The sequence below is a fragment of the Nestor notabilis genome, unplaced genomic scaffold (assembly GCF_000696875.1).
Source record: "Nestor notabilis isolate BGI_N333 unplaced genomic scaffold, ASM69687v1 scaffold24639, whole genome shotgun sequence".
Taxonomy (NCBI): Eukaryota; Metazoa; Chordata; class Aves; order Psittaciformes; family Psittacidae; genus Nestor; species Nestor notabilis.
In genome coordinates, this window is record NW_009943592.1 from 41,516 (window position 1) to 57,225 (window position 15,710).

Sequence of the window (15,710 nt, forward strand, 5' to 3'; positions counted from 1 at the left end):
GCCGTGGTGTGAGGCAGCTGCCACGTGCTGGTGCGGCCAGTGGCATCTCACCAAAATCAGTACCTCACTGCTGACCACAAAACCTGGGTGACCCCTTTCCCCTTCCCGTTGCCAGTGATCACAAAAAGTGCCAGTCAGAAAAATGAAGAGGAGAAATAACCCAAAGGACACTTGCCATGTGTGCTGTAAGGAGGCATTTGGAATAGCCACCTGAACCACTCATTTATCTTCCCCATAAATGACTTTTCCCACCAATTGCCCAAAGAAGGGCCCTTTAAAACTATCATATAGCAAAGACACCAAGACACTGACAGAAAATTCTGTACACTTTCTGCATGTATCAGCCTTGTAAAATTCACTTTATGTTTTTTCCCAAGGTGAATAACTACTTTGGTGTACAAATAAAATATTTGTAGTTTTTTTCCATTATTATCAGCTCATAGAATCATAGCCTCTTAGAATGGTTTAGTTCCAACCCCCTACCACAGGCAGGGACACCTTCCACTAGACCAGGTTGCTCAAAACCCCATCCAACGTGGTCTTGAACACTGCCAGGGATGGGGCAGCCACAGCTTCTCTGGGCAACCTGTGCCAGCGCCTCACTACCCTCATCATAGAAAATGTCTTCCTTATGGCCACTCTAAGCTGTTGTGGCAAAAAAGAAAGCAGGTGGGCTTTGTTGCTTGGATTTACAAATGTTGTGTACTTCCTATTTGTTACGTGTTCATACTTGTTTTCCAATCTAAAATCTTTTACTTCATGAAACTTTTTCTTGCATACTAAAAACAGAAAACATTTGTATTCTGATACATGTTCAAAGAGAGTTTTGAATGTACTGATGATGTAAACTAAAAATGAGGTTCAAATTTTCTAAAACTTGGGCAATCTGGACCTGCTGTGAGGACTAATCCTTCTGTATTATTCCCTTAGAAGAAACTGTTAGCCTATTATATAACAAAAGTTTTGTGGTAATAGAAAACCTTCACATATCTTAATGTTATCTCGTACCTTCCACTAGAAGTCAATTTCCAGTTCCTTACAACAGTATTTAACTTTGACTATCTAGATCAAACTTCTCTATGGTTATTTATTTCATTGGGTTGAATGGAAAGTTCCAGCAGAAACAGCTTATGCATTTCTAAGAACTTTAAGAAGTATCATTTTTGCCAGTGTTATTTCTTTTTCTTCCATAAATCAAAACCTTCACATCTCAGTGATGGATCCCAACAGTGAGGAAAACAGGCAAATATACCGGGAGGCCTGCATGGGTGAACAAGTAGCTCCTGGACAAATTCAAACACAAAAAGGAAGCCTAGAGAGGGTGGAAGTAAGGACAGGTAGCCTGGGAGAAATACAGAGAAATTGTCAGAGCAGCCAGATTAGGAAAGCTAAAGCCCTGGGAGGATTAAATCCAGCCAGGGATGTCAAGGAAAACGAAAAAAGTTTCTGTAGATATATCGGTGATAGAAGGAAGACAGGAAAATGTGGACCCTCTCTGGAAGGAAATGGGAGATCTGGCTACCTGGGATATGGAAAAGGCTGAGGTATTCAATGACTTCTTTGATTTGGACTTCTTCAGCTAGTGCTCCAGCCACACTGCACAAGGTGCAGAAGGCAAAGGCAGGGACTGATCTCCATTTTTAAAAAGGGGAAAAAAAGTGATACCTGGGGAACTAAATTCTGGTCAAGGGGGCACATGTTTAGCTTTTCTTTCCTAATTAGGTTGAATGAATAAGACATGAGCTACCAAACCTGTCTTCCTAATGAAGCCTTACTATCCATTCCCGTTACCTTACAGGTGGGGTAATAATTCTGGCAGTGGTGACAGCTGAGATGTAGTTTGCATGTGTGTGGTTTTTAGCACAGAATATGAAGAGCTGCTTTTACCAGGAAGGTCAAAGAGGAATGAGAACTGCAAGGGAAATAATGGGAGGCTGGAGAGGGGAAGAGAGGGAGAGTAACTTGGAAGCGCTACTGAAATCTCTTTTAGTTTAGAGAAGCATCTGAATACCCTGATGCCAATCACCATCCAAAAAGGCAACTAAAATATGGATTTAATGAAAAGGAATGAGAGTCTGCTCAATTATATTCTGAGGTTATGAGATTTCAAGTGGAAGTGTTAAGAAACATTAATATTACAAGATCCCTAAACACGTTCTCCTAATTAGCCGTTGAACTATGCAATCCCAAAAGCTAATACCTCTGCAGTTTCGGAAGCACCAAGGATTTGCATTCCCTGTCAACTTTAATAAGGATTATTATATATATACATATAGTCCTTTTGAGAATCACTACCTTGGCTTCATTAGCTAAATAAGAAAGGGCACAATACAGAATTCACTGGAGTAAATTTGACCTATATTAAATACTTCTTTGTAGTTACAATATTACTGCACATAGTTACTTACTGTCCTCAGGTAAGTTGTTTTCCCGTTCTTCTCTCTCCATCTGTTGGCACCAGCCCTCCATACGATCTCTCTCTGCCTGTAGTAGCTTTAGAAACCAGTGGCCGTCTCGTGGGCACACTGACCTTTGAACAGCTTCCATAGGATCTTCAGTAATAGAGTCAATCCAGGGGTCAGGAGGAGGTAAAATTGATGGATCAAAGTCTGTATCAAAGTCATCATCCACTGCACATGCATGGTAATGGTTTCCTGACCCTTGTATGCTAACGGTGGAGGTGCTTGCATCTCGGGAAAATTGTCTTGATATTTGTCCAGAACATGTATTGTCCTCTTGAGGGTCGATTATTTCAAAGTTCTCATGGAAATCCAGGTCTGCTTGCACAGCTGTTGTTACACTATTAGATCGTGTAAACCTGCGAAAGCTTTGGAGACCATAAACATAAAATGTTTAGAAATCTTTTTCCAGGTAACTCGGTAAGAAAGGACTTTCTAAGGTTCTGCCACTCCTCCTAAGACTGGCAGTCATACTGGGGTGCTTTTTCTTGAAATATCAGCATAAACTTCTTTTCTCATTGCAAGCCAACAAACAAACATATCTTTTTTTCCATTCAGGCTCATTGTTTATTGAAAGAAGTACCCCTAATTGTGTGGTTTAACAAAACCAGAGGCTAGCCCAAGGGACAGCTAATGGTGTCAGCAGCTCAGGATTTTAGGTTAATGATTAATGAAAAGTTAAAGGGGCCCAATTTTAAGAAGTGGCTTATCTTTCAATTTTTAAAACTCACATCCCTTTGAAGTTACACACCCAAACTCACAAGCCACATTTAAAAATCATACATGTAAGACTGATAAGATAGTAATACCAGTGAGTCCACTATCTATGTAACACTATACATTCCACTTATAGAGAAGATACGTATTTTTAACCCAAATAAGTATTTTGTATTGCTTCTTCATAATTGCTGTTCATAACTACATACCTGCTAATACCACTGCCACCTCTTACAATTTCAGTGCCCATTCCCAGTGTCCACACATTTTGTTTTTCACATTCAACCTTGTTTCAAAACAGTATTCTCTTTTACACCAAAGATAGCATTCTCATTTGCTGTTTGTGTTACTCTCATTGGGATGGCTGAAACCCTTGCCCAGGTGCTTCCTTTCACCTTGTATAGTTTCCCTATGTTGGAGCCTCTGAGGACAGAGAGTAAACCCTGAGGGTAAAGGCAAAAGCAGGGGTGAGAGGAGGCTTGGGGCTTTGGGTTTGGGTGGGTTTTCTTTATGTAAGCAGCACCCAAATTCTGCAGTCCGAGGCATCTGAGGCGAAGAGGCTGATAGGGAAGAAGCAGAGGGAAGCGTAAAGAGTAAGACACACCTAATGCTGTTGCAAGGGGTGGTAGCGAGCAGATATGACAGGCAGTAAATTGTGGAGGGAATGAGTGGAAAATATGCAGGCAAATAATCACAGAGTCGAGGTAACTCTAGAAACTGATGCACTGAGGAAGACAGGAAAACAAGCAAAGCAGACATCTGTCTTGCCCCGTGATGATAAAGAAGATAGAACTGTAAAGTAATTAATGTAGATGTTACTTAAATTAGTAATATTTAGGCTTCAGAATTAACACAGTTTTCAACTGAACAGGGACAGATTCCCACTCCACAGCCAGGATGCCTCTGCACTCATGCAGAGGTAGTTCACTTCTAATTTGTTCACTATCTCACAATGACTCTTGAAACCAGTGTTAAGACCTATTTCTCTGTGATATTTTGGCTGTTTTGCCCTTACCAGTTCTGTTTTTAGTTTAAGCTCAAGCAGCAAGGAAAATGCTGAGGAGACAGTGAAGCTGGATGCTGGGCACCATTTCACTCCATTTATATTCTACCTTCCACTGAAGAGCAATAGCCAATTGGACAAGTACAACTAACAGCAAAACTTCGTCAAGTGTATTTAGTCTGCAACTGGGGAGAGAGCAGATGGAAGGATGCTGAGGGAGAATTTCAAGTCTTATATACCTTATGCACCCAGATACCTCAGGAGGAGTGCCACAGACTTCAAGGAGGACTGTACTAGGGCCTGCTGATAGTGGAAAATAGTGGCTGTTGAAGTGGGGCTTTGAAAGGAGTAGAGCAAAACAAATCAGAAGTTGAGAAGGGTTATCCAATTAAAAAGAAAAGGCCAATTCCTCTGCTGAGGAAAGCTTGATTTAACTTCTCAGCCACCACAATCCCTAGCAAATGTTAATAATAGATTGTATGCATATTTTTTTATAATGGCCTAGAAGGCAAACATTTTCAGTAGCGTCTGCTGCTTGCAATTCTTTTGAAACAGATGTTGTTAAAGGATGGAAAAGCTATCCGTAGTTTTGCATGATATGCACCAGCAAATTGAAAAAAATGAGCGAGTAGAACTCTTCAGCTCAGCAGTATTTATCCTTTGAAACGCAGAGCAAAGCATTTTGCTACAGACTGATACAGCAGGAGAAGTTCAAAAGGGAGGACAAGGATCATTGGACATATGGTATGGCTTCCACAGGAGGAAAGACATTTCTTGGTTTAGAAAACAGATGGCTGAGGAGGGATATGAGAGATCTATGAAATCCCTACTAAGTGATGTTTTACCATTTCTTAGAGTTCAAGAACTGTGGGGAGGAAGGCAGCCAGTTGCATGGCTTAGAGGTCTAAAGATTTACATCTAGCAAAAGGAAGTACTTCTTCACACAATGTGTAATTAAATTGCCACAGGATCTTGGGAAAACCAAAGGTAAAAATAGGTTCAAAGAGAACCCAATCAAATTCACAGGAGATAGGTCCAGGAAGAGCTATTACACAGATGTCATATCTGGCTTAGGAAGTCCCTGAACAACAGAGTGCTAAATTGGGGATGTCTACTGGGATAAGCAGTACTTTATACACACTCTTTATACTTTTCCTTTACACACTCTCCCAAGTATTTGCTACTGTTCCTTGGCAGAGAACAGCTGTTAGACTTTAGCTTTAGGCTGACATTACAATGAATACGTTTCAGTCCGATTTATGCTAGTTTTCTAAAGAATTGCTTTAATTTGGCCATCAACCTGACAAATGTCTTTATCTGCACTGAACGGTGTGCATGCATACACATACAAAAAAATCCATGTGTGCCCTCACAGGCACATGCTCACAGAGGATTTCTTTTCAGTCATTTAGCCAGGGTTCACTGAGAGGCAAAGCACTAGTACACAGTGTACTCTTCCCCACCTTCTATGGTACTGGAGAGAAAAGCAAACACCTTGATCCAGGCTCGTTCTTCTCTGTACCCCTACCTCCATGTCACAGCCACCTTCTGCTTTCCCCAATGCCCTAGACTGTGATATACCTCTGTTTCAGATGACCATTAGGTATTTTCAGGTAACACCCTGGCTCTTCAGCGTACACCAAATCCCAAATGTGAAAACATCAAGGTCTACTTGCCAAGAGGATGTATTACTGGAGGCACTACATTTCAAAGCTTTAAGGAGTGTACTCTTACTGCATTCCCTATGAGCTACTACCACCAAAACCAGACTGCTCAAAAAATTAAATAGAATGACCTGATTTTTTTTGCTTTTGTTTTATCTATAAAATGGTATGCTGCAGGCTGGCTTGACAGATTCTTGGCACCAGACTGTGTAACCTATCTGTCTTCAAAAGAAACACAACTTGGCAATAGAATATAGCATCAGTTCAAAATTAAAAAAATACTCCCAAGGAAATGTATGTTGAATGAAATGGAAATGCAGGAAGGCACCCACTATCTGCCTGCCTCCAGCACGTCTATATAAAATGCCTAATAGATGGTAATTTTAGTCTCTGACATTGCTTCCTCACTCACTTCCAGGATGTTTTACTCTTACAAAATACCATTTTTGTCCCACATGAGCCTTTTTTATTTAGCTCTCAGTTAAATCTCCATACCACAGGAGACCGGATGAAGCCAATGCCTGAGTTTTCACTGTTTTTGCACCTACAAAATATTCACAGGTCTACTCAAAAAAAAAAAAAAAAGTATTCAGGAATTGCTTGTAATTGTTAAAAACAGAGATTTGCTTCTTCTTTTGCTTTCAGGCTTGGCCCTTTTGTACTCAGTTGTGCCCTGCAGGCACAAGGTGTAATAATTACAGCTTCAGAGAACTGTAGCAGATATGTGGCCTAAGGTGCAGAAAGCCATGAAACCTCAGACTGGATAAACCAGTATGGAGAACAACAGCAAGATGTGTTTTGAACAGCAACAACAGGGCCACTTGTTAGCATTCAACTCTCTGCTTCTAAGTCTTCTCTTGCTTTCTTTTGAAAAACATGTTTACATTTCACCTCAGAGAACTTCTTTCTTTCCTAAAAAAGACCCAACCCAAACCCCAGAAAATATCTAGGTTTCAAACTAACTGAGGCATGGTGAGCCTCAGGGGCACTTACATTACATTCAGCCTGACTCACTTTAGCCATTGGCTGTACTCTTCCTTGGCTGTGGGCTTCTCTGCTGAGGTTGCAGCCACTGTCAGCAGAACAAAACAAACTGCAGGAGCTAGCAGATACAGTACCATGTCTTCTAATGGCAGGATCTTCAGCCATATATCTTCAAGCTATATGATCTTGTGTGCTTTGCTCTATCCCTCTCCTTCTCCAATTCACATAGTCTTTTCATCACTAAGAGTCTTAGCAGAGAAACACTAATCCTTTATGGCAATTTTAGAATAGACTATTTCAGTTGGAAGAGACCTAGAATGATCGACCACTTCTCCAGGAAGCCTGTTCCAGTGTTTGACCACCTTCTTGGTAAAGAAATGCTTCCTAATGTCCAGTCTAAACCTTCCCTAGTGCAGCTTTGAGCTATTCCCAAGTGTTCTGTCACTGGATATCAGACAGAAGAGCTCAGCACCTCCCTCTCCACTTCCCCTCCTCTAGAACCTGTAGGGAGCAATGATGTCGCCCCTCAGTTTCCTTTTCCCCAAGCTACACAAGCCCAAAATCCTCAACCAGTCCTCACAGGACATTTCCTCAGGCCCTTTCACCAGTTTTGTTGTCATCCTCTGGACACACTCAAGGACTTTCACATCCTTCTTAAACTGTGGGTCCCAGCACTGTACACAGCACTTGAGATGAGGCCCCACCAGCACAGAGTACAGCAGGACAATCACCTCTTTTGACTGGCTGATGATGCTGTATGTAATGCACCCCAGTATGCAGTTTGCCCTCTGGGCTGCCAGGGCTCCTATTGATCCCGCTACTGACCAGCACCCCCAGGTCCCTTTCTGCAGAGCTGCTGACCAGCCACTCCCAGTTTATACTTGTGCCTGGCATAAGTAGAAATATTAGCCCCAGGATCATTCTAAATCATTTCACTTTATACCACACCAAGAGGTATGGTGTGGTAAGCCACACTTTGTATCACAGCAAGAGGTGCAGGAACCTTCCCTGGCTCCACAGAAGCCAGAGAAAATAGTAAAGGACCATCTGTCTATGGTTTTAGTCTCCCATGGCAGCGTTCTTACTTCGGAAACTAACATTGTTTCAGCATTCACAAGTTCTTGTGATGGCAAACCAAGTAAAATTACCAGCTGATGGTGTGACTAGGGCAATAAGCAAGACAATTTTGGGGGAGGACATCTTAAGGCAGACAACATAAAGAAGTAAGAGAAACTAAAAATGAGAGCCCCTTGTTCAATAAGGATATGTGCTAATTGGCCTGGCACAATATACAATCTCTTTTCTAGTTCAGTAGAACTAGTTGACTTCCAACAACCCAATTATCTTCTGTAAGTGAGGAATGGAAGGTGGTCCCTTGAGGTCAAGAAGTCACAGGTAGAGAGAAAGGACAAACAGAAATGGATAGAAATGGAAGTGCCCTGAGATTGAACTGATCAGCTTCATGTTTCAAAAAAGCCCTGGAAAACATGGGTCATGTGAGGAAAGGGCAGGAAGATTTGGCTTGGGTTTTGTTAGCATCATGGAGGAGATCAGGGGAGAGAGAAGAGAGTAAGAGCAGGGAGATCATGAGGTTGGAAGCCATGCATACCAATTTTTTTCTTCAAGAAGGATTGGATAGAGGTACTCTAGAAATGCCAGAAATTGCGAAGCTGCGCTTAGGGAATGGGTAAGTAAAATATTATTGAGAGCAGGCAGCATAAAGAACTGAGAATAATATGAATAGCAGTGATGGATGTAGTTGTAAAATGGTCAGGTAGTGGTAGGCACATTTATTCTTTGAGCTGTACAAGAGGAGGAGGAGGACTTGGATCTTGGCAGGAAGCCCAGGTTACAGACAGTGAAGGACTAATGAAAGGTCTGAGTTGACACGGAAGATGGAAGAGGTAGAGCTGTCCTCCGAAGATGCTCGGTTTTTGAGCTACCTTAGATCAAGAAATGGAAGCAAAATCTTTTGCTTACTTGGTCTAAGAGCAGAAGCAGGAATACTTAAAAGGACATGAGGAGGTAAGACTCCATAGTGTGAGAATGATAGTCACTTGAGGTGTGGGAAAGGGGGGAGGAAAGAGCAGAGAGCAAAGAAGAGGACTAAACCAAATTTTCTATGGTAGGCTTTTGGTGCATTAAGCAGAGAGCTTTCTTTTATAACACTGCACTTAATAGCTTAGACAGGCAAGGAAATATAGCAATTTACTGTATTTAGTCTCTTTGCTGCGTCATTCTTCTCTTCTTGTTTTGTATTTATGTAATATTTCTGAAGCCTGAAAGATTATTTTAAAAAACATTCATTTGTCAAAGATTCAAGTCAAAAGGGTTTTTCTTAGGGTCTGCAGATGTTTGGTACAGGGACAGGGAAGAAAGCACTGTATTTACAATTCTATTTCTCTAACAGATAATCAATACATTGTGCTCTGCTGTGTTTAAAAAAAAAGGAGGAATATGGTGCCAAACTGTGATGATAAACCCTTTGTGTCTCGAGTGCACTCATTTTCTAAGGATTACGGGCTGTCCTTTATCAGCCAGTTCACTTCTGAAAGTCCATGGTAGATTCCTGCTTGCCTGTCTGCTCCAAACAGCAGCAACCTCAACTTTATCAGCAAGGAAACCCCCAAACACACCTGTCAGGAGGTAATGCAGAAATATTGCTTTCTTAGGGCAGACCCTCACAGGCAAATCTTACCTTTTTCTCTGGTAAAAACTGCAATAGAAAGCTGACTCTGGAAGTAAGGTATTTATAAACAGCCATTTCTGTCTTTCATTGTTTTAATGTGTTTTGGTTTGAGTTGGTTTTGGTTTTTTTTTTGAAGAGAGGGGGAAGGTTGGGATTTTGGGGTAGTTATTTCCTTTGTGCTCAGGCTGAAGGGAAACGGTCCTTCAGCATCTATTCACCTATTCTAATGTGCTCATTTATCTAGTGTTGGAAGAGTTGTGGGTAAATGGGGCTAAGGTCTAACACATAAATGTCTGCCAGCAAAAGATGTTTTAGCAGGTTAATGAGGAACTTGGTAACAGCCTAGTAAGGTCATTGCAAAATCATGTTTCTTTTTGCTGAAATCACTTTAGCCTTTTAAAACCACATGAAAATACTCTTATACTTTACAGAGAGATTTTGTTGAATTGAAAATGGTGTAGATAATACGTTTTTCTAGGGTATTTTTAGCAGAGGTAGGAAGAAACCAGTGTGAAATGGACATCTCTACTTGCTACTGCAGTTGGCGAGACAGAGGAGGGCAGAGGGCCCTAATTTTGTCAGCTCAGATTTGCTGTGCCCTGGTTTTCTCTGGAGAGCTTTCAAGGGTGACTCTTCCCTCAGTGACAAGCGATATCACCCTGAGGCTTCTCCTACGATACAATACAGTTATCAGCAATATGGCTCCAGGATCTAAAAGTTATGAGTGGCCAACCAAAATGAAAAATGAACAGCCCTGGGGGGTGCTTGCAGCCACAGCATCACTGGGCAGGCCTGCATGCTCAGAGGTGAGGCAAGAGTCCAGCTTTTCTTCAGCCAGAAGAAACTGGCTGAAGAAAAGCTGAGTCCAGTTTTGGGCAGGAATTAAGATTTACAGTTGTGGTCAAGCACTCAGAAACTTTATGTGTCTGGGAAGTGCTATGCAGAATTATGCTGCCCTACAATGTAATTGCAATTTGTCACCAAAAAGAAATACAACCCTTAAAGACAACAACTATTTTACATATATAATATATATATATATTTTAATTGAAGCATACTTGTTTACTAATTCAGGTTGCACTGCAGACTGGAGAGAGAACTGAGTTTTACAAGCTTGCTTTTTAATCTCAACGTTTTTTCACAAGGGAGCAGTTGTAATGCAGAGATGTCTGGGTGAGATACCTGTGCAAAAGCAATCAGTTTGGCTCTGCCACTGCACTGCTCCATGTGGCTGAAATTATTCTGCTGGAAAACAAGGTAAACTTCCCCATCAACTCCATGCTGCTGCAGCTACCGCAAGACTAATATTCCAGCTGCATCACCTTTCGCCCTTTAGGTAGATTTTCTGGGGAAAAAGAGCTTATTAAAAGTACAATGACCTTTAACATATGTGGCACTTTTCTTCCACTTCTGCCACTGGTCTGGAAAAATCCCCTCTGAGAAATAAGAGCTATAGCATTTATAAGACTCAGCTTTTCAGTTGGGTGATCTAACAATTCATCCAGGAAGCAGGTTAATATGGTCACGTGTGCAGGAACTGGGGCTCTTAAAAATTAGTTGTGTCATAATTATTTACTTTAGAAAAACATTATTAACTTTTACTCACCACTTTTCCTCCTCTACTTGGACTCCTATGGACTGGAACTTACTGGTTGCTTTATTTTCAACTGATTTGTTAGACTCTTCAGCACCATCAACCTTAAAAAAAATAACCAGCTAATTATAATGTATTTTAACAGAGATACAGCCCAGCTGCTTAAAATTTCTATGCATAGTAAGTGTCTGCATATATAGCTTGTACCATAAGTACCTTCATCTAGTCAGATAGTTTATCCGTGGTGTGCCCATTTCTGATGTTATTAGTGAATATTCATCATTCTTGTTAATCTATAAAGCATTTCTGGTAAGAATTCAGCCTGCAAAATGCAGACGGTTTATCCAATATTTTCTGGAGTCTGGATGCTCACATTTTGCAGAGCAAATCTCTGAGCAGCTGTAACTCCACAAACTCCATTTGCTTGATTTTACCTGTTAGTCTGTATATGTGCACATACATGAACTCATGTCAAAATTATGAGTTTATTTTGTTTAAATGTTAGTGCCCTGGATCAGAGCACTGTACAGATAAGATTTAAAGAAAACAGATGCTGCTCTTGGATGCATTTTCTTTACTGCTTCATCATGCAAACAGGTGGTCCCCAGGAGCGGAGGCAGGAACTTTATACCACCTCCCCATCTCTGTGAGGAGATGTATACCAATGGTATAAAGTTAAAATTTAACACACATTTAAGATATGTCTTTGAGCAGAATCACAGAATTCTGGGTCAAATCAGTGCAGCTGTTAATTGCTAATGCTATATATGAGATTACTAGTCATACAAGAAAAAATATTCCTGGCACACAGAATTTTTGGACCACAGCAGGATTACAAAGTGGCCTGTGGATTCGCTCTGATTCTGGGTGTACAAAATCTCCTGCTGTAGTTAACATCTCTTCCACCAGTAAATAAGCTTGTTGTTGAGAGCCACTTGAACAGTCTATGCAGGAAAAGTGCTCAAGGAGGGATGAAAGTTACAGAGCGCTCAAAGAACTGAGGTACTTCCCTGCTACTGAGGCTTTTGGGGAGATAACTATGCCTTAAATCCTATAACTAAGAGACAGAAGGAGCCTTTTGATGGAAGGGTTTTTTTTTTTTTTTTTGTTTTTTTTTTTTTTTTTTTTTTTTTGCTTTACTTTGTTTTTTGCTCAACAGATTTACAGCAAAGGCTTGGGGTGCAGCCCCCAGTGCCCAAAAGTGACTGAGGCGTTCAGAGGACACACGTGGAGGTCCATCACAAGTACACATTAGGTTTGTTTGTTAGAGGAGGAAGCAAACCAAGACTATGCCTCTGCAGCTTGCCTCACTCTACAATGGTGGGCCAAGCTATAATTAAGGTGCATACCTGGTCTGAGTACAGTATAAGCCTAAACTAGGTTCTTTTACAGTCAGTGGAGAGAGACTGACTCCACATTGCCAGTCAGGGCTGACAGCCTACCTAGCTATTTTAGGGCAGTTGTTTCTAAAAGAAGTAATTTCTGGCAGCAACAGCTATTTTATGGTATTTCCACCCCCAGACTACCTCTTCAGCCGTGCCAGCATGATTGCGTGTGCAATGATGCTGCAAAATGGACCAGCAAAGTAGTTTTATTTGTGAAGCCTGTCTGACTCTAAAAATCTCATTGATAGGCACAACTGGGAGGGTGGCATGGTGCATGGGCAGGAATCCTGTAAGACTGTATCACTGCTGAAGGCTTTGCTTCACATAATCCCACTTTGGCATCTCCATCGGTTTGTATGCAAAATTTACCCTGGCAGTGCCTCATGACCATCCCCAGGCAGCTTTCACATATGATTATGTTGGTCATCTGTAAATTTCAAAGTTTCAAAGGCTTGAACAGCATTTGGGGCTCTATTTTCCTCAGATCTCAGGAAACTGAGGCCTCTATACTTCCAAAAGCAGCATTTGTTACTTGCAAAAACACTACCTGAAGAAAAGACAGCAGGGAGATGGCGTCTCAAGAGCCCTGCTTCACATCACTGTTGTTCATTTTGGCTTCTGCAAACATGGAAATGATTTTTTTCTGCCTATTATTTTGCAGGGTGTTTGTCTGCTAAGGAGTCTTTGTTGCCTTGCTCAGTGAAATGAGGAATTACAACATTAGGCTTGACTGAGAATGGGAATAAGTAATAGAAGAGCTTTCCTCTATCCTTGTCCTACCTGGATCCTGCTCTTGTGCTTAACACTGGACATCAGCCCTTCTTTCAGAATATATCCAAAACAAATGTCTGTGAAGCAGAAAAAGGCTACAACCAAGGCAGTGAACTGAACCCATGTGAAATAGTAATTATTGTCCTTCCAAGAAGAAGTAAGAGAAAAGCCACAGCTTCACCAGGAGCTGCCCCTGGGATGGCATGCTACTTCTACACAGCACCTCTAATCTCATCAGGCTGATGCAGAGATTTCATGGTAAATTCTTAGGCTTTGCTAATCAGATAAGCCTGTCCAGGCACATAGTGCTGTGCTTACAACCTCCATCTGCAAGAAAAATATCATGTCTTCAGGCTGATAAACTGTGGATTGCTATTCTATTTCCTTGGGGTTCATCTCTCATCAAAACCCATGTTGATTGTCAGTTGATTGTAAGTTCGAGTACTTCGTTGCAAAAGCTAATCTTGCAGATAGCTGGAGTCCTATGCACATTCTTTTCTTTATTTTTTATTTTCTTTGGGGGGTAGGCGTATGGGAAAGATTAATTAAGAAAGCAGACTACATTGATCTAGTTTATTTGCTCTTCTTCTTTCTGTAAATAGAAATGAACACTGGCAGGGTTAGTTTTCCTTTTTCATTCCACTAGAGGTAACAAAATGTAATTTCTTTCACAAGGGCAACTCAGAAAGAACTTATCCTCTGCTCTTGAGGCTGAGATGGGAACAATGCTGCCTCATTCAAGTGGCTACCAGTCATTATGAAATGCATGAATAAGCAGTGACAATTAATTCACTGAGGCTGGACGAAAATATTTTTTGGGTGATAGTGTAATGTAAATCACTGTTTTACACATTCCCTTTCAGTGATTTAATTCATGCCTTTCTGACCCCCGCTGTGTTATGATTCATAGATTAGTGCTCATGTGTGTAATTTAACAAAGCTGAATAACAAGCAGCAAGGAGACTTAAACAAATCATTGCATCTGATGTTTTTACGATAAATTAGGAAAACATCATTAGTACCATGCAGAATGATTATGCTGCTGCAATTTCTACATAGGTACCTGCCAGGAAAAGAAATAAAATACACAAAACATTGCATAACAAGTAGTAACCCAGATGTAGAGATCCAAAACAATGACAGGCAATAATCCATGTACTGTACTGTACCTGTATTCCAATAGATAAGCATCTGTTTTTCTTGAAGTGGTCCTTCTTTCTATCTTCTACTGCAACAGTGGCAATGGTTGTGGTGGTGGTGACGGTGGCAGTATTGTTGCCTACGTGTTGACTTGCAGGACCGTGGATCTGAGCATTGGCAGCTTCAATAGCAGCTGTCAGCGCCTTCATACTGTCCAAGCTCTCCGTGGAGTTGCTAAGTCCAGACTGACTGATGATATCTCCCCTCTGTCCATGCCCATCCATATACGCATCTTGGGCAGACTCTGTGCTGCTCTGGGCTGTGATGGAAATAAACGGTTTGGTGGTAGTTCTTGGTGGGACTGGAGGTGGTGTCTTCTTATAGGTGGTAATGCAGGATGACACTGGAAAAAAACATTTAAGAGTTCTTGATTTATCAAGGTTGCAGGGAAAATGGGTGCAAATACGATGTCCATGCACCAGTGAGCATGGACAGAGAAGATGTACGGAGGACACTGTTACACAGAACCCCCAAAAGCGGCAATGTAAAGGGCCATGGAAATACCTCGCTTATGAGTGTCCTCTGTTCCCACAAATGTGAGTGGCAGAATTGCCAGTAGAGGGAAAGAAGTTACCTATTTACCAATTTCCTCCTTAGTCTTTTTAGGATTGTTTTCCTCAGTATATTGACTACTAACTGTTCTAAGTCCCATGAGAACAAGTCCTTCCACCAAAATGTTTGTTCTGCTTGTGGCTTCCAAACAAGGCTCACAAGGATGATGAGTCTCTCACCACTTATCCTAGATAAGCTTTACTTCACGCAGCTTTATTGCAATTGTTTTCTGTCTCTCTACCCTGTCCTACTGTATTTACCAAGCTTATGTAGAATTTTAAACTACATTTTGCTGCTCAGAGAGAGATCCTCAAACCTCTGTATTTCTTGCTATAAAACATCTCACTTTTTGCACAGACTTCTGAAATACTTCTAAATGCTCTGTAAGCCTCTGACTCTGAGGACATATTTAAAACAGCATTTTGCCACACCTAAATTTCTCACCATAAATAACAACATATCAGTCCTGGAGAAAAACTGCTTGATTTTACACACAGGGAATAATGAAGTCAATGGCTAAAGCCTGTCAGTGAGTGGGACTACTTAAAGGAAAGTATAAGTATAAATGCTTGTAACAACAGATGCTTGAATAGAAGTTCATGAGAACTCCTCTTTGCCTATTTTGAAGGCCATGCTCTCTTTTTAAGTGCTGCTGTATGGATTTAGAAGCTTAGCTTGACATTCCCAGCTTA

At 41.1% G+C, this 15,710-nt stretch overlaps 1 protein-coding gene across 1 annotated transcript in view; it reads right to left on the reverse strand.

Moving 5' to 3' along the window:
• The window catches only part of DLGAP1 (discs, large (Drosophila) homolog-associated protein 1), a gene marked incomplete at its 5' end in the record, with an annotated part of 27,960 nt that extends 13,040 nt beyond the window's left edge, over positions 1-14,920 (reverse strand). The window contains 3 exons of the mRNA XM_010022016.1: positions 2,409-2,827; positions 11,123-11,214; positions 14,436-14,920. Of these exons, the coding sequence (XP_010020318.1) occupies positions 2,409-2,827; positions 11,123-11,214; positions 14,436-14,920 (996 nt within the window). The remainder of the gene's footprint in view (positions 1-2,408; positions 2,828-11,122; positions 11,215-14,435) is intronic.
• Positions 14,921-15,710: the final 790 nt, after the last annotated feature.